This window comes from Chiloscyllium punctatum, chromosome 11 (assembly GCF_047496795.1).
Source record: "Chiloscyllium punctatum isolate Juve2018m chromosome 11, sChiPun1.3, whole genome shotgun sequence".
Classification (NCBI taxonomy): domain Eukaryota; kingdom Metazoa; phylum Chordata; class Chondrichthyes; order Orectolobiformes; family Hemiscylliidae; genus Chiloscyllium; species Chiloscyllium punctatum.
Window position 1 is genome coordinate 112,151,756 of NC_092749.1, and position 23,568 is coordinate 112,175,323.

The 23,568-nt window shown below is 42.4% G+C and overlaps 2 protein-coding genes across 2 annotated transcripts in view; one reads left to right on the forward strand and one right to left on the reverse strand.

The window, feature by feature from the left end:
* LOC140483342 (uncharacterized) overlaps positions 1-4,065 on the reverse strand; it is a 66,591-nt gene extending 62,526 nt beyond the window's left edge. The window contains exon 1 of the mRNA XM_072581541.1: positions 3,032-4,065. Coding sequence (XP_072437642.1) covers positions 3,032-3,193 — 162 coding nt within the window. The 5' untranslated portion in view covers positions 3,194-4,065. The remainder of the gene's footprint in view (positions 1-3,031) is intronic.
* The window catches only part of c1d (C1D nuclear receptor corepressor), a 29,472-nt gene continuing 9,914 nt past the window's right edge, over positions 4,011-23,568 (forward strand). Inside the window, exons 1-3 of the mRNA XM_072581544.1 lie at positions 4,011-4,194; positions 14,564-14,630; positions 14,723-14,778. Coding sequence (XP_072437645.1) covers positions 4,060-4,194; positions 14,564-14,630; positions 14,723-14,778 — 258 coding nt within the window. The 5' untranslated portion in view covers positions 4,011-4,059. The remainder of the gene's footprint in view (positions 4,195-14,563; positions 14,631-14,722; positions 14,779-23,568) is intronic.

Genomic DNA, 23,568 nt, shown 5'->3' on the forward strand with positions numbered 1-23,568 from the left:
TTCACCTCTGATGTCATTTTCAAGGAATAATGAACCTATCCTCCTAGGTCCCTCTGTTCAACAATGCTCCCTATCTCTCCAAGAGAAAACACTCTTAATGCATCTAGCAGCTGGCTCAATCAGTACAGCGTGAGACTCTTAATCTGCCAACAATGAGATCCAACCCAAATTAAGTGAGTTGCTTCTAACAGGGTTCTTGTCTCATTGCAGTAGTGTCCCAATCTCTAGCTGCCATTTCAAATCCCACCTACTATAGAGGTGTAGATATTTTCAAGTCAACCCCCTATTCAGTGAGGTTATGATACATCTCAGGTGGGAGAGACACTACCACTGTGCCACAAGGGCCCTACCATCGAGGTTTATTGCAATATCCATAAACATGTTGATTTAAAGCATTTTAATGCATCTACCAAGTTGTTCTCTTGTTTACTTCCAGAAGTGCTCTGACACAGAACTGAACTTATATTTTCCCCATCACCAAATCACCCGCGTTTTCTTTCATTTATTAACCACCACCAGTAAATTACCAGTGTTGTCCAATTGATTGATTTATATGCAAAGCCCATTAAGGTTGGGGGGGGGGGGGGCACGGGACTAAATCAAAATGGAGTCGGAAGGTAAGATAAAGCACTATACCCACACCAACCAAATTGTTAACAAACAAATTATATCCTATCCAATGTGACTCAGTTAAGTAGCACTATTTCCTTTCCCCATGGTAGGCTGATGGATAAAGTGAAGTCACATGCAGTCCAGGGTATACCAGCTAGATGGATAGCAAACTGGCCGGGCAACAGGAGACAGTAATAGTGGAAGGGAGTTTCTCACTATAGAGAACTGTGACCAGTGATGTTCCACAAGGATCTGTGCTGGGACCACTGTTGTTTGTGATATACATAAATGATCTGGAGGAAGGAATAGGCGGACTGATTAGCAAGTTTGCAGATAATACTAAGATTGGTGGAGTACCAGATGGAGAAGGGACTATCAGAGAATGCAGCAGAATATAGATCAATTGGAGAGTTGGACAGGGGAAATGGCAGATGGAGTTCAATCTGGGCAAATGTGAGGTGATGCATTTTGGAAGCTCCAATTCTGGAGCAAACTGTACAGTAAATGGAAAAGCCCTGGGGAAAATTGATGTACAAAGAGGGTGGTCAGGTCCATTGTACCCTGAAGGTGGCAATGCAAGTCGTTAGAGTGGTCAAGAAAGCATAGGTATGCCTTCCTTCATTGGATGGGGTATTGAGTACAAGAGTTGGCAGGTCATGTTACACTTGTATAAGACTTTGGTTCAGCCACATTTGGAATACTGCATACAGTTCTGGTCGGCACATTACCAGAAGGATGTGGATGCTTTGGAGAGGGTGCAGAGGAGGTTTACCAGGATATTGCCTAGTATGGAGGAGGCTAGCTAGGAAAAGAAATTGAGTAGATTGGAATTATTTTCATTGGAAAGACAGAGGTTGAGGGGGTCTACAAAATCATGAGAGGTATAGATAGGGTGGATAGCAAGAAACTTTTTCGAAGTGGGGGACTCAATTACTAGGGGTCACTAGTTCAAGGTGAGAGTGGAAGAGATTAAGGGTAATATACACGGAAAGTTCTTTACGCAAAGTGGGTACCTGGAACACTTTGCCAGCAGAGGTGGTAGAGGTGGGCACAATAGCGTCATTTAAGATGTATCTAGACAGATACGTGAATGGGCAGAGAGCAGAGGGATACAGATCCTTGGAAAATAGGTGACAGGTCTAGATATAGGATCTGGATTCACGCAGGCTTGGAGGGCCTGAGCTGGAATTTTTTTGTTCTTTGTTCAACCAGTTCCCCAATCCCCAAAGTTTTGTGGGTTCAAGCCATCAGACAAGAGTACAAAAATACAGTCAGTGCAATCACTATGGTGAGCTGTAATATTGGAGGTACATCGTTTGGAACAGATACCAAACCAGTGGCTCTGTCCAGCCAATGGATGTGAGAGATTTTAAAGACAAGTTAGAGAGCTTCTTCAGAATATTTAGGCCTGAATCAATGTTGTTAAAAATAAACAGATTATTGTGGTTCATTCTGGGCCAGAAAGCTTGGGTCCAAGTCCCACTTGCTCTGAAGTGAGGAATAACATATTCCATAGAATCCCTACAGTGTGGAAACAGGCCCTTTGGCTCAACAAGTCCACATCACCCTCTGAAGAGTAACCTATCCAGCCCCATTCCCCTACATTTACCCCTGACTAATGCACCTAACGTACACACCTTTGAACACCATGGACAATCTAGCATGGCCAATTCACCTAACCTGCACATCTTTGAACTGTGGGGAAAAAAAAATCAGAGCACCCAGAAGAAACCCACACAGACACAGGGAGAATGTGCAAACTCCACACAGACAGTTGCCTGAGGCTGGATTCAAACACAGGTCCCTGGCGCTGTTAGGCAGCAGTGCTAACCACTGACCCACCGTGATTGACTAGAAGTATCTAAGGAGGGTCTATGACATTGCTGCTTGAGGGAGCTGGCTGTGTGTGAAAAGGCTGCTCTGCTGCATGCATCCTCGGGGTAAGGTTATCCTGTTAGACCATTGGGCTACTTTCTCATTAGATTGTGACGATTGGTGGTGGATTAACCTGAGGGTCATCACGCCTCAGGAGAGGAGTGAAGTTGAGAAGCCAGTTATCCAGCCAAATAGAGCTAACCAACAGCAGCTTCACACGCACCCCCCCCCCCCCCAAACCAGTTACACTTCAAAATGCAGCAAAATAAATATGCGGAAGAAACTCAGCAGGTCGGACAACATCTGTGGAGAGAGAGAAACAAGAGTCACTGAAGCCGAAATGTCAGCTTCGTTTCTCTCAACTGCCAGACCTGTTTGACTTTCTAAGGCATGTTCTGCTTTCGTGCCAAAGTGCGACGCTAGAGCGAAGAAGAGAACTTTTTTTTTGGGGGGGGGGGGGGGGGGGGAGTGGGTGAGTTTCCAGAGGAGGTGACAGGCGCTATATCAATTCAGTTTATCCTCTCTCTCTCTCTGCAGCACTCACAATGATTTGGTACGAGGCGTGGTTGTCGCTGGTGACCGGGTAGACGGTCAGATTGACCGTGTCGTTGCCCAGTGTCACTCTGTAGTTGAGGATGGACGGGTTGAAGGCAGGGTCCAGCATCCCGGCCGAGAGCGACAACTCCTTCAAGTTGCAGTCGTCCATCGCTGTGTCGCCGTCTCTTCTCCCTCTGTGTGTGTGTGTGTGTGTGTGGCGGGTGGCGGGGGAGCACGGTGGTTACAGATGTGAAGCTGGGAGAGAGCAGCTTCTCCTCAGCCCGGGTCCACGGGGTTCACTCTCTCCGTACCCCGGCGGTCAGCCTCTCAACATGTCGCCGCTCCCATGGCAACCGACGCCTCTTCCCTCCTTTCTCCTTCTGTCCGACCGCCGGCCACGGGACGATCGTCAAAACGCTACCACCACCGGCCGATTACCCTCTTCCGCCGCCGCCGCCGCCACTTCTCCTCGGTCGGTTGTGAAGCCGCACGCTGAAGGCTCGGGGCGCGGGTTGATTGATGCCCCGCCCCCTCAACGGACAGCCGTCCACTCTCTCCCCGAGCCGGACTACAATTCCCAGCTGCCTCTGCGCGGCGCGCGCACGCGCACATCCGAACGGCCGTTTCCTCACCTCCCACCAAAACAAATGGGGGTGGAAAATTCTCCCGGCTCCTGGGTGAACGTCCAGCGCACTCATCCTCGACTGAATTCATGTTTGAATCCCCGATCTGAATGTTTATGACCCAATCCTTTACTTGACGCCGCAACCAAAACTACCGGCATGCCCTGCATTTCGACGCGGCGCATTGATAGCCGTTTCCCAATTTCGAAAAAAAGTGGGATTATTTTATTATGTTCTTCAAATACACTTGCAATAAACGACAATAAGTCGCCGGTTGCAATTGTTCCGTGTGGTGCTATTTCTTAAAGGGTGTAAAACCAGGTTCCGGCAGGCTCTGGGCCTGCGGCGCATGCGCGTGGGGCGGTGATCCGGAAGTGGTTCCCCTTTGTTCCGGCGCCGCCGCTGCTGCGAGATGGCCGAACCTGAGAGTGAGGAGTACCCCACCGAGATTCACGAGTTCCTGGTGGGATTCGAGGAGTCCCTGAAATCCGCTGATGGGACGCTGCAGTCTTTGATGTCGGTGCCCCGGAGCGAGCTGCTGCAAAAGGTGAGCCCTGTCCGGATGTGACTGGGAGCCGCGCGCAGTGTTCTCCAGGCTTCGGCCTCACGGGCACAGAATTAGGCCACAGCTGGAGCATAGAATCCGAGGTTTAAAAAAACAATGACTGCAGATGCTGGAAACCAGGTTCTGGATGAGTGGTGCTGGAAGAGCACAGCAGTTCAGACAGCATCCGAGGAGCAGCGAAATCGACGATTCGGGCAAAAGCCCTTCATCAGGAATAAAGTGCTGCATCAGTGGTGCTCTTCCAGCACCACTAATCCAGAATGGAGTATAGAATCCCCACAGTGCGGAAGCAGGCCACTCGGCCCATCTCGCCTGCACTGCCCCACCCCCACCCCCACCCCCACCCCCACCCCCACCCCCACCCCCACCGAAAGAGCATCCCACCCAGATACAGCCTCTCCCACTTTATCCCGTAACTCTGCGTTTCTCATGGCTAACTCACATAGCCTGTTAAAAATCACACAACACCAGGTTATAGTCCAACAGATTTAATCGGAAGCACACTAGCTTTCGGAGCGACGCTCCTTCATCAGGTGATTGTGGAGGGCTCGATCCTAACACACAGAATTTATAGCAAAAATTTACAGTGTGATGTAACTGACATTATACATTGAAAAATTGATTGTCTACTAAGCCTTTTATCTTTGAGAATACAGTGATAGTTTCACTTCACTTCTTTCATGTGTAAATCACAAAACCTTTTCTTTTAAAAAGTTGCATTCTCGGGTTAGCTGTTAACAATGGTGATAGCGAGACAATATGTTGAAGGTGTTGGCCACCTGTGTTGTCTGTCTATGTCATGATGTTTAAATTGATTAGAAACAAACATTATCTCACTTTTTTTAGATTAGAATCGATCTAAACGTCATGGCATAGACACAGAACACAGGGGGCCAACACCTTCAACATATTGTCTAGCTATCGCCATTGTTAACAGCTATCCTGAGGTTGCAAACTTTTAAAAGAACAGGTTTTGTAGTTTATACATGAAAGAAGTGAAACTATCACGGTATTCTAACAGATAAAAGGCTTAACAGACAATCAATTTTTCAATATATAAGTCAGTTACACCACACTGTAAATTTTTGCTATAAATTCTGTGTGTTAGGCTCAAGCCCTCCATTATCACCTGATGAAGGAGCGTCGCTCCGAAAGCTCATGTGCTTCCAATTAAACCTGTTTGGTCTATAGCCTGGTGTTGTGAGATTTTTAACTTTGTATACCCCAGTCCAACACCGGCATCTCCAAATCACCTAGCCTGCACATCCCTGGTTGCTCTGGGGCAATTTCTCATGACTAATCCACCCAGCTTGCACATCTCTGGATGTGATGGGGTCATTCCCCATGGCTAGTCCATGTAGCCTGCACATTCCTGAATTCTATGGGCAATTTAGAGCGAATCTACCCCAATCTGTGCATCTTTGGTTTCTGGGAAGAAACTGGAGTACCTGGAGGAAACACCCACACAGGTGGGGAGAATGTGTAATCTCCACACAGAAGTTGCCTGAGGATGGAATTGAACCTGAGTTCCCTGACTCTGTGAGGCAGCTGCTAACCACTGAGTCACTGTGCCCCTGACAAGTTGTGTGTGCAGTTCCAATCACAGCCACATAGGAAGAATGTGATTGCACCGGAGGGAGTGCAGAGAAGGTTTTTCCAGGATGTTGCCTGGGATGGAGCATCTCCACCGTGAAGAGAGGTTGGATAAGCTCAGGTTACTTTCTTTGGAGCAGAAAAGAAGGGTGGTGGAATTTGATTTGAGGTGTATAGGATTATGAGGGGCATGGACAGACTGAATGGAGAGTTGAAGGGAGTCATTGGACTCAACATTAATTCGATATCTCTCTCTGCATATGCTGCCAGACCTGCTGAGTTTCTCGAGCTCTTTGTTTTTTGTGGGTAAAAAGTACCTGTACCCTTTTAATTTTAAAATTCAAGAACATGATGCCACAATTAAAGTGGAAGGAAAGGGGATTAGAGAAAGAGGAAAGGTTTTTTCCACCAAGAAGTTGGTGGGGATCTGAAATCTGTAAAATATACTTGGATGGACACTTGTTTTATTACATTGAAGGCAATGGGACCAGTCTAGGTAGATTTGTATTTTTTTGGGGGGAGTATGGATTCAATGGGTCTCTTTTGCATGTATGATTCAGAGCTGAATTGTTAAGGTGCAGAAGGAGGCCGTTCTAGCCATCGTGTCTCTGTGCCCACAGCGGATATTCCCCATGAGCATTGTGACTTTTTTATCATGAGATGTGGATGTCTCTTATCAGAACAGACCAGAGAGTTTTCAGAAGAGGAAGTGCTTGTTTTTCCGGACAGGCATGTTACAGCCTTCAGGATCTCAACATTGGGCTCAGCAACTTCAGAGCATGAATGCTGTACTCCATCTTGACTATCAAGGCTCCTTACCATTTTTTCAAACCCATGACCTCTACCATCTTGAAGGGCAAGGGCAGCAGGTACATGGGGTGACTACTACCTGCGAGCTCCCCTCCAAGCCATCTTGATTCAGAAATATGTTTATTCCTTCAGTATCACTGGGTCAAAAACTTGGAACTCCCTCACAAATTGCACTGTAGGCTGGGATGATTTATTTGGAATAGTCATGGCTGGAACTCAGTGCCTGAAAGGGTAGTGGAGATAGAAACTGTTATTGCATTTTAAAAAAAATAAATCTAATGTGCTACTGAGCCACATTACCACACAGAACCACAGTTCAAGATCAGGTAGGAATGTTTAAGCTGGATAGCTCTGTGACCACCTCCTGTTGTGTAAATGTTTCTTTGGTTGTTAGTGAACCAGATCAGATCTTACGACAATCTCGTAGTCACTTGGTTGCCACTACTGATATCAGCTTTTAATTCCAAATTCAATTTAATTCACTCCTTTCGATTTTAATTTGCCAAATTAAAAAATTAAAGAGTATATCTGTTTTTATACATAAAGTCTCAAATATTTGATAAAGGTAATGGTAACGTACTTTGTGACAGATTATCATACTTTTAGTGAGAGTTTTTGTGTGCAGGGTAATGTCCCTCCCTCTGGACCAGAAGACATGGGTTCAAGGTCCACCTGCTACGGAGATGTACCATAACATCTCTGAACAAGTTGATCTGAAAATACATTTAAACTGAACACTAGGATGATTGATCGCTGATCTCCAGTATGGCAAATCTAAGTTTCTTGGATGGTTTAACACTATGAAGTTGATTTTGGTCTCTTGAAAAGTGAGGGATTCTCAGCTGGCTGTAAGCTTTATTGTATTTGAATGCCTGAGTGTTTTGTTTCTAAGGTGAATTTTAAAGTGGAACAGGTCATGTACTTCTGGTTTCCTGATGAAGGGCTTATGCTTGAAAAATGGATTCTCCTGCTTCCTTGGATGCTGCCTGACCTGCTCTGCTTTTCCAGCACCATACACTCGACAGGTGCCTAAGGTTTCAAAGCTGACACTGATTCATTGACTAGAAGTTCCTCTTAGAGCATAGAACATTACAGCGCAGCACAGGCCCTTCAGCCCTCAATGTTGCTTTGACCTGTGAAACTAATCTGAAGCTCCCCTAACTTAAATTATTCCATTCTTGTGCATATGCCTATCCAATGACCATTTAAATGCCCTTAAAGTTGACTAGTGTACTACTGTTGCAGGCAGGGTGTTCCACGCCCTTACTGCTCTGACTAAAGAAACTCCTCAATTTAAACCCCTCGTGCTAGCCATCGCCAGAGGAAAAAGGCTCTCGCTGTCCATCCTATCTAACCCTTTGAATATCTTTTATGTCTCAATTAAATCATCTCTCAACCTTCTTTCTAATGAAAACAGCCTCAAGTCCCTCAGCCTTTCCTCCTAAGACCTTCTTTCCATACCAGGCAACATCCTAATGAATCTCCTCTGCACCCTTTCCAAGGCTTCCACATCCTTCCTATAATGCGGTGACCAGAACTGTACACAATATTCCAAATGTGACAGCATTAGAGTTTTGTGCAGTTGCAGCGTGATCTCATAGTTTCGAAACTCAATCCCTCTACCAATAAAAGCTAACACACCTTATGCCCTCTTAACCCTATCAACTTGGGTGGCAACTTTCAAGGGTTTATGTACCTAGACACTGAGATCTCTCTGCTCATCTACACTACCAAGAATATCTCTGGAACTGTTCAGAGGCCTATAGAAAAGGCCCAACAGGGTGACCCCTCCTTTCCTGTTTCTAATGTCAACCCATATTACCCCAGTAGACGAGTCCTCAAATGTCCTTTCTGCCACCGTAATACTGTCCTTGACTAACAATGCCACACCTACCCCTCTTTTACTGTGTTCTCTGTTCTTACTGAAACATCTAAATCATGGAACCCGCAACAGCCATTCGTGTCCCTACTGTACCCATGTCTTCAAAATGGCCACAGCAAGGAAGTCCCAGCTACCAACCCATGCTGCAAGTTCACCCACCTTATTCCGGATGCTCCTGGCATTGAAATAGACTCACTTTAAACCACCTTCCTGCTTGCTAGTGAACTCTTTCGATCTTGAAACCTCACTTCTGACCTCGCTACTCTCAACCTCCTGGACCCTGGATCTACAATTTGGGTTCCAATCCCGCTGCTGAATTTGTTTAAACCCTTCCAAAGAACATTAGCAAATTTCTCCCCCAAGCACATTGGTACCCCTCTGGTTCAGGTGTAGACCATCCGGTTTGTAGAGATCCCACCTACCCCAGAATGAGCCACAATTATCCAGGTATCTGAAACCCTCCCTCCTATAGCATCCCTGTAGCCACGTCTTTAACTCCTCTCTCTCCCTATTCCTCACCTCGCTAGCATGTGGTACGGGCAACGCACCAGGGATAACAACTCTATTTATTCCAGCACTAAGCTTCCACCATAGCACGCTGAATTTCTGCCTTAAGTCCCCATCCCTTTTCCTACCTAAGTCATCAGTACCTGTGTGGACTTGGGGCTGCTCTCACTCCCTCTCAAGCATCCCAAAAACATGATCCGAGACATCATGAATCCTGGCACCTGGGAGGCAATGCACCTGTCATCCTGATATCTCTTCTCCCCCCCCCTCCCCCCCCCTTGTCGAAGCAAAACACTGCAAGACACAGTATGGTTTTACCTCCTTCATCTTTATTCCAGGCCTTGGAGGGAGAGAGAATGATCGCCCACGTGCACAGAGATATGAGTTCTCGGTCTTCTCTTGAACACCAGTTTCTTAATGAATTATGTGGTCATTTACAGGGAGGAGTAGCCAGATAAGGTGACATATGTATTGATTGATTGGGTTACTGTACAATCAGTGAGTCTCAATTGTAGAGATTAAGCCTTCTGCTGTTACACAATGAATGTTCTTAACCTTGTTAACTGGCTTCACATAATGAATACTTTTCACCTTGTTCACTGACTTGACACACTTAATGTTTCAGTGAAACCTACTTCACTGTGAACCACTGTAGGTCAGCGAACCAAAGGGCTAATTGGGAAAAGGACTTTCTGCAAGTTCAAGTTGGGCAGGCGCAGTTTTGAATGACTTCAAGTTATTGGAGGGTATAATGTGGAAGACTAGCTAGGAATCATTGGTGTGATCTTGCAGGGAATGGGTGAGGCTTCCAGCAACAAATAATCAGATAGGGGTACAATCGAGTCACAATATGGAAGTAGGAATTGGCGGTCTTGGTACAAAGATGAGATCTGAAGCTCCTTTAGGATTCAAATGTGGTGCTATGGTTGCGGACATACTGTCTTAAGCTCAGACTGTTGCCAAGGAGGCAATAGTTCGGCAGCAGAGTAGTTCTCCCAATGTTTAACTGGCACGTTCTCATCTAGCACTGGATATCAGACAAGTAAACTGCTAATTTCATGAAGGTGAAGAAGTCGAGGGAGGTGACAGTGAGGTAGAGCTGTCTGTGCCTTCAAATGTTGTCAAGAGGGGCAGCACGTTGATGAAAAATTGGCAGTGGATGTGTGCAAAAATAATTTTTTGAAGGACAGTAAAGGTAACAGAATGGGAATTGCAAAGTGAAGCCATGGCAGGTAATTGTCTTGTTGCAGGTAGATAAGAATAGAACTAGATGACAGCAGTTCCACCCAGCTGGACAGTGGTGGGAAGATATTCAAGGAGCATGGTGTAGTCAAAGGTTGCAGACAGGATGAGAAGGGCATGTTTTCCTTTGTCACAGTCACATAGAATAGCATAGGTGACTTTGAGAGCCGGCTAGCACTTGCTCAGAGGACATATGCTTAAAATAAAAGAAAACTAACACTAGGATAAAATAATAATAAATTTTGTGGTAATGGAAATTGCTGAGTATTTTATGCAACCTTGGAGAGATGATACAGCTGATGTATTGGTTAAAAGCTCTGCTCATAAAATGGCACTCAATAACACTTAATGAAAAAAAATAAAATTACTGCTGGTGTTGTAATTCAAGTTCAGTCCTTATCCTGATGTATCAGCATTTGGCTAAGTTTCTCTGTCTTTTAATAAATGTGCATATATTTTTCTAGGGCATTGCCTCAATTTTTCACAATGACCTAGGATTTACTACACTGCTTTGGAGTGCATTCAGTGCAATTACTAGAAAATGCTAAGATTTGTTGTTTTTGGGTTGAACTTGCAGATACTGAAGTAGAGTTGCAGCCAAGTTCTTATGTTGATCCAAACTTAAGCTGAGAAAATAGTTCAGAATAGATAAATGCCTGTCCTAATGCGAGAAACATTTCTGTGTGTTTGCTGTTTCATTGTGGACAGTTTATTACATTCTACAGGTTCCGTAAACATCTCTGTTGTGCAAGATAAGCTTCAGTGTTTTAACTCTGATATGTTGCTGCAGTCTGCGGTGTTATTGCGTTTTTCATTGAGCGCACTGCAATTTTATTTTCCTGACGAGTTTATCGTTCTCTGGCCAAGTTCTTGAGGTTGGCCGCTGTCACTTAGTGTGCTGCTCCAATTGGAGATTTAGAACCAATCTGGTTTTGTTTTGCCTTTAATAAAACCTGTTTTCTCTTTTGTTTTCATCAAAATAAGGGTCTAATTTAAACTGAGGTGCACAAAAAAGGTCCTTTGAATGTCTGTAGTACAGAGAATAATCCGTCTGGTGGTAAAATTGATTTCATTTTTGTGTGCTGGCTTCATGAGGTTTTCTTCACTACAATGGTAAGGTAGCCAGTTTAAAAATTAAACTATGCCATGTACCTTTGGTGAATCTAGTTTAACCATTTTAATGTAAAATCCTAGTGTTTTAAAGCTCCTTCGAGCATCTTGACAATCCTTTCCCTGTGCTCTGAAATACCACTTGAAAAGTCTTTTTTTGGTGGTCAGAGCATGTGGAGTCATGAACCAATTAACAGAATACATTGAAAGATGCCTTGAAATTTTAACGTAAGAGCAGAAGTAGGCCATTCAAGCCCCTCAAGGCCGCTGTGTCAGCCAAATTGTAGTGTTAAATGTAATGGTTGTGACTTTGAGTCCACCAACTAGACAGCTGGAGGTAACCCCATCACAGCCAGACAGGTGCTAGCATGCCTTATAGTCATAGAGTCATATACCTTCAGTCCAACTCGTCCATGCCAACCAGTTATCCTAAACTGAGCATTTGCCTGCCTTTGGCTCATATTCCTCTAAATCTTCCTATTCATATCCTTGTCCACAGCCCTCCTTACCACTTTCTCTGGCAGCTCATTCCACATATGAACCACCCTGTGTGAAAACGTTTGTGCCTCCGGTCCCTTTTAAATCTTTCCCTTCTCACCTTAAACCTTTGCTATATAGTTTTGGATTCCCTTTTCTTTGAAAAAAGACCTTGGCTAAACCTCTACAAGGTCACCCCTCAGCCTCTAACATCTAGGGGAAAAGTCCTTGCCTATCTAGCCTTTGCTTATAATTCAAACGCTCCTAGTCCCGTCAACATTCTTTATAATTTTTGATTCTGTTTAACAACCTATGTGGTATTCTAAAAGCGCCTCACCAATATCTTGTACAGTCGCAACATGATGTCCCAACTCCTATACTCCGCTCTGACTAGCTTCACCCTGTCTACCTGTATACCACAAAATGGAGCAACAGTACAACCAGTACTTTTGATTCCAAGTATTATTGTTTTTTTTTGGTTTTTCACTCTGTGGAAGAAGCTGCCCTTAGATAGCCATCTTTGTTATATTTTGGTGGGGAAATAACATGAACATGTGCTTTCAGGACCTATTGCAATATGGATTTACCAAACCAAATTAATATGCCTACTCTTGAAACCCTTTCTCTAAATAAACAGGAACACAGCGAATGATCCTTATTCTAAATAAGCAGGGACGTAATGAGTAACCTTTATTTTAAATACTTGGGAATAGAGAGAAGCCCTCTTCCACAAAAGAAACAGCAACACAGTGAGTAACCCTAACCCTAAATAAACAGGAACACCGGGGAAAAAACAGGCTGCAAGTAAGCAGGGTCACAAGAGTAACATCTACTCTAAGAAACCACGAACCGTGAAAAATCCTTGCTCTAACTAAACATGAATACAGAGTATAACACTTGCTGTAAATCAACAAGAACAGGAAAGGCAGACCTTGCTCTAAAAAAACAGCAATACAAAGTAACCATTACTTTAAATGAACTGAAACACAATGACAAGACCCTTGCTTTAAATAATTACAACAACAAAGAGAATAAGATTTACTTGAAATGAGCAGGAACATAGTGAGTAGCTCTTCCTTTAAATAAAGAGGAACACAGTGAGTAACCCTTAGTCTAAATAATGAACAAGGACAAAAAAAAATTACAGCACAGGACCAGGCCCTTCAGCCCTCTAAGCCTGCACTGATCCAGATCCTGTATCTAAACCTGTCACTTATTTTCTAAGGATTTGTATCCCTCTGCTCCCTGCCCATTCAGTTATCTGTCTAGATACGTCCTAAGTGATGCTATTGTGCCCGCCTCTACCACCTCTGCTGGCAATGTGTTCCAGGCACCCACGATTCTTTGCATAAAGAAGTTGCCATGCATATCTCCTCTAAACGTTTTCCTCCTCACTTTGAACTCGTGACCTGCTAAATTGTCAGGCTGCTATCCAACATCTGGTACTACATGAACAGACATTTCCTCCAGTTAAATACAGGGACGACAAATATCATTACTCCCAGTCCCAGCTCCAGACTCTGTTCCTTGGCTATTGAAACTCAGTCCCTCTCCCTAGCAGCAACCTGGGTTGGAACCTGTCTGTTTGTAATGCATTTAATCCTAAAATGAACTACTGGCCTCACATCTATGCCATTGTTAAGCCCACCTCTCTCCACCTCCTCTCTCTCTCTCTCTCTCTCTCTCTCTCTCTCTCTCTCTCTCTCTCTCTCTCTCTCTCTCTCTCTCTCTCTCTCTCTCTCTCTCTCTCTCTCTCTCTCTCTCTCCCCTGCTGAAGCCTACATTCATGTCTTTGTATCTAAATTCAGTGATTCCCTAATACATCTGGCTATTTTCTCAAGCTCTACTGGATTAGAAAAAGAGAGTTTGTGACAGAACAGTAGAAGTTAGGATAATTAATCAAACATTTACGATTGCCAGGCAGACTTTGAAAGTGTTTTATAAGGTGGAGTAACATGAACTTAATTTAAATATCTCTCCTAATGTTCATCAATCATAAATAGAGTTCAAAGCATTTATAATTGTTACCAACACCTTAAAATTTAATTTTTCACAAGCTGCAGATTTATGGAATAATTTCATGCTCCAGGTATTCAGTTGACTGGATTTTGAGAGAATTTGAGAGTCAGTAGTAAATGCTGTGTTCGTTTGATTTGACTTTTTTCTTTTATTTGTTCATTGTGTGTTGGCTTTGCTGAGAGTATCAGCATTTATTGCCCATCCCTAATTGCCCTTGGTGGTGGCGGCAGCTTGCCTTCATGAGCTGCTGCAGTACATGTTGTAGGTGGACCTCAGTGCTGCTAGGGAAAAGGTTCCATGGTTTTAAACTGGAAGCAACAGTGATATAGTTCCTGGGCAGAATATTGTATAGCTTGCCAGGGAGCTTGCAAGAATCAGTGTACCCACGCAAATGATGCCGTTGTTTGTCTGTTTTGCAGAGATCACAGATTTTGAGCATTCTTATTTTGCTAGCAAGGTGGTTTTGTTGAATATCCACCCAGAACTTTGTGCTGTATGGAAGAGCACAGGCATGTGCAAGCGAATGTATAATCTGTGATATCATAAACTAGAATATACGGTTTTGGAAATCAAATACTGTTTTGAATCAAGCAAGAAAAAGTGCTCTTTGTTCTGCTCTTCAAATGAAATCTGAATTGTTTGCTTTCTAGCATTAAAGTTAGTTTCAGTATAAAATGACCTTATATGATTTTATTTTTCCCTCTCTTTCAGTTGGGCCCTCTTGAACAAGCCAAGTTAGATTTGGCCTCTGCTTATGCATTGAATTCTATGTTTTGGAGTAAGTATTGCTGATCTCTTCTGTGGCTGGTGGATACTATAATTTTTTTTTTGAAGGCATATTGTAATAAGTTATTTCTTTTTGCTCCTTAGTATATCTCATTACACAAGGAATCAATCCTAAAGAACATGCAGTCAAACAGGAATTGGTAAGTAGCCTGTCCGTGATCACCATTTGGGTCACTGTGAATCGTCAGAAAGATCTCCATTAACACTCTAGCATGTCGCTGACTGTACTATCTCACTACTGTATCACTATTCCAAGCTTCAAAACTATACAGTAGACTGACTTTCTATTGTTGTTACAGTTTTTCAGCATCTGTTTTTGTACAGAATGAACTGAGTCAAGGATGCATCTAGTTTCTGCTGTCTTGTGAAGTCCTAGAAAATTCCGTCTTTTGGAAAGCATTCTTTGAGTGTTTCTAAAGTACAGCTCATTGCAATAATACATGAAGCATAATTTTGGACAATTTTCATTATTGTGATACATCCGAAATAGGACCAGGGGTCATCCATAAGCCTGCTCCACCATTCAATGTGATCATGGCTCATCTGATTGTAGCCCCAGCTCCACTTTCCAGCCTATATCTGATAACATTTTTGCTTCACTGTCAATGCTTTCAACTTTACCTTCATATCAAATGTGCAGACGATTTGTAACCTGCTTATTCCAGTTGTGAGGTTTACAATAACTTATGGTCTGACACTTAGTAATAAGATCTATGCAAGGTATCTCTGAACATTCACTAGATTTCTTTTGCACATTTTATGTCTGAAGTGTGTATAGTAACATTTATCACTCTTTTATGTCTCGTATGGAGGGTGGGAAAGAAATGTAATTATTTTAACGGTTTAGAATGACCCAGGCGTCTCATATTGGATTTGAGATAAATCCCATCTCAACATCATGAGCTGCTATGGTGTGGGAGCCATGATTACATACTGGATTGATACGTTTTATTGCTCAGATTCTTAACATCTTGCAATAGCAAGAAAAGTTCTAAGCAAATCATTGTGAAGGGACATAAAAGTTAATCTAGCACATGCTCTATTTTATTTGATTCAGAAATTCCAGTCTTGCATAAATAACTCACATGGTGCCACGCGAGTGGCTAGAGTGATGTACGTGGGTTGGAGCCAGATCTTAATAAAAAGTAAATTTAACTCCCCAGAGTTATGAGAGGGAGTACAACTGATCTGAAAATATGATCCTAAGAAGAATTACTTATGGCATGCTTTGAGTACTAAATATTAGGAAGTACTTTAATAATTCATTGACCAACGTTATTGTGTATAACTAGCGCACTGTTACTGTTAGTTTCTGTCCCTTAACTTGAGTTATCTTCAAATGTTTAATGGAGAATACTTAAAATAGAGAGCGAGCATCTCCCTAGATCTTTAATATGTTCCCAGACAGAAACTACTAATCCATTCTTTTTACCCTTTGTGGCCTCAGATCTTTGTGACTCTCAGCTTTTGCATCATCCTAGAATGATTGACTGATTCCCAATAATCTGCTTCCAGATAAGGCGAGTGACATTGTGCTAATCTAAATGTGCTGTCACACTTGATAACCGTGCCGTGAACAGAAAATTAATGCCAAAGTGACTAGACCTGGAAGCAAGTCAGTAACTGGACTGCTCCTGGTTTTTGAATCTGTCTGGATGTTTCTGCTGTGATGTAACTTTCAGCAATATTCTTTTTGAAAACTGAGTAAGATGCCTCATTGGAGGTTAAACTGTAAAATGGAAAATAAGGGTGGGGAGGGTAATGGGATTAATCATAGCATTTTATCCAGTGCCTTTTCATGATTCAGATGTCATAGTGTTTTACAATCAATGGATACTTTTGAAGTTTAATTGCTGTTGTAATGCAGGGAAATGAGTAATCATCTGTATTGCACGTCCCACTGGGAATAATGAAATAGAATAGATTATGTAATTGTTTTAAAGGAACGTCGATGGTCAGGGCACTGAAAAACTTAATTGCGCCTTACGGTAATATATGGAACGGTCTATCCACCTTTCGATTAATAGGTCGATGGGCCGAATGGCCTAATTCAGCTCTTAGAACTTACGATCATCTTTCATGGGATGTGAATAACTCTAGCCAGCAGATGTTGCCCGTCGTGAATAGCTGATGAGCTGAGTAGCTAGCCCCCATTTCAGAGGGCATTTAAGATTCAACCACATTACTATAGATCTGGAGTCACATGTAAGGCACACCAGGTGGGGTTAATAGGTTTCCTTTCTTAATCTGTATTAGTGAGCCCCGAATACATTTCAATGGCAATTGATAGCTTTATGATCACCTGCTAGCTTTTAATTCCAGATTTTATTAGTTGAATTTAAATTCCACTAGTTGTTGTGGTGGTATTTGAATCTTTATCCCCACGCTATTAACCTGGGCCTCTAGATTACTCATCCAGTGCTGTTACCGCCATCTCCCTCATGGAGATGATGGGGCCATCTTTTATTGGTTTAGATTGAGAGACAGTACATCCAACAGTGCAGCAATCACCCCATGCTGCGTGAATGTGAGGCAAGTTTCGGTCAATTCTTGATCTGTGTGCTCATATTCCTACTTCAGTGTTTGAACCCGCAATCTTCTAACACTTACCTGAGGCAAGAGCTGATCCAGATCCAGTCATTAAAGCAATACAGTTTTTAAAATTTACATTCTCATCCTCCCTCAATACTGAGAAAGCTTGCCTGAGAATTGGAAGAAAGTGAGGATTGCAGATGCTGGAGTTCAGTGTCAATTGTGTGTTGCTGGAAAAGCACAGCAGGTGAGGCAGCATCCGAGGACCAGGAGAATCAACATTTCAGGCATGACGTGCTTTTGCTTGAAACATCTATTCTCCTGTTCCTTGGATGCTGCCTGACTGGCTGTGCTTTTCCAGCACCATACACTCACCTGAGAATTGGGTGGCTTTCTCCAAATATAAAATTTGATGTCCTGAAACATTTTTGATGTCCTTTTTCATTTTAAAGCTGTTATTTATTTAGTATACTTGTGGTCACCGAACCAAGAACTAACATCAGTAGATAGGTGGAGACTTTAAGCCTGTTATGGACTAAGCCAGAGCACTCAAAACATTCTTAAGCAGGCAACCCCAGACCATAACTTTGCAATTTGTTTCGGTAAGTGTACAGTAAAAATTACCCGGATTAAGTTAGCTAGGTTGAATAGATTTTAAAACAGACAAAAGTTTATCCACAACATTACACAATGAAACATACAGAACAGAGTAAAGAACTCCTACAAAACTCAACCTATCCAGCTATACTTAATAATGCTGTTGCACATATACACAACAATCCCAATAAGCAAACCCCTTTTAAAACTCAGTATAAATGGAACACATGCGTACAGGTTGAAGTTGAAGGAAAGAAAAGAGAGAGTGTCCATACATCTCCCTGTTGAATTTCCCAGTTCAAGACTGAACTAAAACTGCTCTGCTCAGCTCAGCTAGAGAACTAACCACTCCCCTTCCATTATACAGGTCACTTCTAACCACTTTGGCCTGAAGTCTCATCTGTTTACATACAAACAAAAGACCTCTCAAAATCCTTTTCATCTCTGTACCAAACCAGACTGATCGGAGCCCAACCCGGTTTATTACCCCTCTGAAGAAAGTCAAGGACAGAGTCTCCTTGAGCCAAGGAACAGCTTTTAGAAAAAAAAGACTAGTTTTGTGATGAGCTTTTAACTGTCCTCTGAAATGACCGAGTAAACCACTTAGTTCAATTGTAATTCAGTTGTGACTGTAGTCAATGGACACACCTTGACAGTGAGAGTCATTGTTTGAACTGCTCTCCAGCTGCAGCCTGGATAGTCACCCAGTCCCTATTGATACCTAAACAGAAAGCACTGAAGAAGCTCCAAGTCTGGCAGCATCTATAGAAAGAACAACCAGCATTAACGTTTTGAGTTCTGTAACCCTACTGATGTTGGATGGCTGCTCATTGGTATTGGCTAAGTCTAAAAAAAAGCTTTGACTACCCACTATGAACATCAAAGATCAACACAGCTGAACAAGCAGAGAGGTTTGTGATGACAGTGTGGTTTCTGGGGAATGTTTTGTCCTTCTAATCTTCCTCTATAGATCCTCAGTTTTTATTCCTCATTGTGGAGCTTTTATGCACATAAGGTGGGTGAGGGAAGCAAGCCGCATGTCATTTGCCTGTTTGCAGTCGCTTCCCCCTGATGTAGAGGGAGCAATGGTGTGCAGGATTGGGAGCTGGGGGAGTTGGTTTGGTCACAGAATGCCTGTGATGGGGTCCTAAGCTAATTGTGACATGAAAGCTAGAGACTTTCAGAATCTAAAATGTTTTGTTGCTGTCAGCAAATGTAAGATTGTAATTGTGTCAATTTCAGTAGTGAACTATATTGAAAACTGGACACCATCTCTTGCCAGCTTTTCAGTCAAGTAAGTCCAATTTTTATCCAACTATGAAGTCAGCAGTTTTCAGTGAAATTTACACAGCAAAATTGATGTTAGCTGTTCACATTTTTTTAATTGGGAGTTCTGTATAGCATGTAATATTTTGAGCATTTTTATATTTCTTTATTTGCTGTGACGTCTTACGACAAGCTGCAGTTTTCTTTTCTTTAGGGTCTGGTGCCACTGGCAGGGTCAGATTTGTTGTCTGTTAAGCAAAAGTGAGGACTGCAGATGCTGGAAACCAGAGTTTTAGATTAGAGTGGTGCTGGAAAATCCCTTCATCAGGAATAGATCCTGCTCCTCGGATGCTTTGTTGTCTGTTGTTAGTTACAATTGAACTAAGTGGTTTACTCGGTCATTTCAGAGAGCTGTTAAAAGTCAACCACATAGCTGTGGATCTTGAGTCACATGCAGCCCACATCATGTGAGGATGTCAAATTTCCTTTCCTAAGAGACATCAGTGAACTATATGGGATTTTTACAACAACCCAACAATATACAACAATGGTTTCAAGGTCACCATGGCTGAGATGAGTGTTGAAGTCTGATTTATTAAATTGAAGTTCCAACCTGTTGGGATTTAACCCTATTAGCCCAGAACATTAGCTTGGATCTCTGGATCACTAGAACAGTAAAATTACTACCATATCATCTTAAATTATGGGAAATAAGTAAATATCAGTAATGAGCTGGATGTTATTCCTTCATACTTTTCATTCTTTTTAAAATAACAAACTACTTTCTGAGGAAAGGAGGAGGACTTTGCACGTAGTCTTCTCAAACTACCAATCACTGTATAGGTTGGACCTCATTTGCAAATTATTGAAACTTCAGATCTATGGAGTTTTCAATGTAACGGCATTCTGAACATGTTTGTTAGTATGAAGAGAATCTGAACTGTATGACCCAAGTGTGTTCAAGTGTTACGTCATTGGGTAAACCTCTCTGCTAATTTAAAACCAGCAACACCGAAAAGGTTTATCCCATGCAGTAATCTGTGAGAATTTGAGAGGCCAAGAACTAGTTAAAATAAAAACTAGTTAATTTTTTTTCTTAAAGTATAACAGAATAATTAACTAACAACTATTTACAACTCCTTCCTCTAATCTATCTTTTACTTTCCCCTCTTTAATACTCGTCCAATAAAACTCCTGATTAAGATTTATGAAACAAAACTTCTTATCTCAACACCAGGCAGCTTTCAGTTCTTCTCCGTATTCCTGTCGTTGTCGTCTTAGGGGTTCTGCTTCACATGTTACTGATCGACAGAGGTACCTTTTTAAGAGAGCTATTTTTCAGCAGTCTTTACATACTGGTAGCTTGGCAGTTCTCCTCCCAACTGTTCAGTTTTTCCTGGCTTTATACTCCCAAAGAATCATTGGCTTTAAGATTGTCAATATACTGAAATCAAACTTGATTGGGAATTGGTACTTTTTGGGTGTATTTTAAATTGATAGACCAAATTCGAATTTGTTTTTGTCTCATAGCAACTCAACCAATGCTACCTGTTCTGAATCAAAAGTTAGTTTGTAAATTCTCCAGCACTTGGTGTGCTTGCCTTCACTCTCTTAAAGGCACAGTACACTTCTACACCTTCATAACACCTCCTCCCTTAAGAAAAAAGAACCATCATAATGAAAAGATGCCTTAATTTTTTTCTATTCTTTAAACACATTACCCTAACATACCGATAACTTTAATCTAAGTTCACCTCAAGTTCTTCCCATATAACTGTGGGTGTGTGTGTGTATATAAAACACTAAATAAATACAAATCTCATCAAAACTTTATCAATTAAATCCGCAATAATGCATCTGCAATTACATGTATGATTTTTAAAAGTCTGTAACATAACATTGCAATAAAATAGTCTCATATTCATGTCTTTAAAGTGTTCAAAGAATGTAAGCGGATCGTGATCCGTGTGCACAACTGTCTCCAACACATTGTTTGTGACATACACGTTAAAATGTTGTAAGGCCAGGGCCAAACTCAATAGTTCTTTGTCAATTGTGGAGTATTTCCTCTGGTGGATGTTGATCTTCTTCAAAAAGTAGCCACCTGGCAGTTCAATCCCAACCCCTCTTCCTGTAGGAGTACAGCTCCAACTCCAATGTCACTAGCATCAATGGCAACTTTAAAATGGTTTGAAAAGTTTGGTGTAGCTAAATTGGTTTGGTGGTTAATGTGGCTTTCAAATGGTCGAATGGCTCCTGGTATTGTTCTATCCACCGAAACTGTATTGTCTTTCAGCAAATTGGTTAACGGTGCCACGATACTGCTGAAGTTTGGAACAAACTTTCGATGGAATCCACAGAGTCCAAAGAATCGAAGCACCTCTTTCTTCGAGGTTGATCATGGAAATTCCTCGATGACCTTCATCTTTGCATTCCGTGGGGTCAACCTTCCGTGACCAATGTTACGTCCCAAGGACATCACCTCTGCTTTTGGTCTATTTAGGTTTATCACCAGTTTTGCGTCTCGTAGTTGTTCAGAGTTCTGCCAAATGTACTATGTGATCTTTCCAGGAATTTCTAAAGATCACTACATTCTCTAAATAGACTGCACAGTTTGTTAACCAAGCCACAACTCTGTTCATGAGGTTTTGGAATGTGGTGGGTGCTTTCTTCATTCCAAAGGACATCACTTTAAATTGATACAGCCCATTTGGGGTTACAAACCCAGACGTTTCTTTCACCATCTCTGATAAACTGATACAGCCCATTTGGGGTTACAAACCCAGACGTTTCTTTCACCATCTCTGATAAACTGATACAGCCCATTTGGGGTTACAAACCCAGACGTTTCTTTCACCATCTCTGATAAATTGATACAGCCCATTTGGGGTTACAAACCCAGACGTTTCTTTCACCATCTCTGATAAATTGATACAGCCCATTTGGGGTTACAAACCCAGACGTTTCTTTCACCATCTCTGATAAAGGTACCTGCCGGTAACCACACATTGAGTCCAACTTGGTGATGGAACTGGTTTGTCCGACTTTCTTCACACAGTTCTCCAATCTCGGAATTGGATATGAGTCTGATTTTGTAACGACGTTGACCGTCTGATGGTCCATGCAGAATTGTTCAGTCCCATCCAGTTTGGGAGCTAGGACAATCAGCGAACTCTACTCGCTCTGGCTTGGTTCGATGATGTCCTAGAGTGGTGCTGGAAAGGCACAGCAGGTCAGGCAGCGTTCGAGGAGCAGGAAAATTGACGTTTCAGGCAAAAGTCAATGAAATGCTGTGCTTTTCCAGCACCACTCGAGTCTTGACTCTAAACTCCAGCATCTGCAGTACCCACTTCCAGCTCGATGATGTCCTTGTCAAGCATAGCCTCCATCTCTGTCTGACTTTGAAAGGGTTAAGCCAATAGGAGTATTGTTTTATCGGAGCAGTATTCCCTACATCGACTTCATGTACAAAAGCATTAGTCCTCCCCATCTGATTGTTACATATGTCCTTACACTGCAGTAACAGATCTTTCAACTGCATTCTATGCTCCTGAGACAGATAGCTTACTAACCTATCCCACTCCTCAAGGACCTTTTTTCATTTTTTAAATCTATTTTGAGGTACATCAAAATCCACATCTGGATTTGATTCCTCACTCCCAAGGGGCAGTAACTAACACCTGTTTCTCCAGTTCTTTCTGTCCGTATGATATAGTTTCAGCATGTTACAATGACATACCAGATACCTTTTTTTCTATCTGGCATCTTTACTAGATAGTTCTGATTCAACTTTTTCTCAATTTGATAGGGGGAACTAAACCTGACTTTGAAGGGATCTCCTATCACTGGTAACGGTACTAACACATCATCCCCTCAGGAAAACATCCGAGTCTCAGAGCTCTTATCTGCCACCTGCTTCATTGTACACTGTTCTGTTCAGGTGCTCTTTAGCTAACTCACCTATTCGATTTAATCTCTCCCTCACCTCTGATACATATTCTAAGTGTGAGATCTCTGACTTTGGTCCAGTCAATTTTTCTTTAACTAATTTCAAAGGGCCTCTCACTTCATGCCCGAATATTAACTCGAAGGGAGTGAACTGAGTGCATTAGTTTGGGGCATCTCTAATGGTAAACAGTATGAATGGGATCCCTTTATCCCAATCATTTGGGTAATCCTGACAGTATGTTGTCAGCATGGTCTCCAAAGTCTGATGCAACCTTTCTAAAGCTCCTTGGGATTCAGGATGATACGCACTGGATTTAAAGTGCTGTATACCTAAGCTATCCGTAATCGCCTCAAACAGCCTCGCAGTAAAATTTGACCCTTGGTCAGACTGAATCTCTCTGGGTAGCCCATACCGTGTGAAGAAAGCTACTAACTCCTCTATCACCCTTTTGGCCTTGATACTCTGCAATGGAATTGCCTCCGGAAATCTGGTAGACACATCCATTGTCGTTAATAAATACTGGTTCCCACTTTTAGTTCTCAGGAGGGGACCTACACAATCAATTATAACCCGTGTGAAAGGTTCT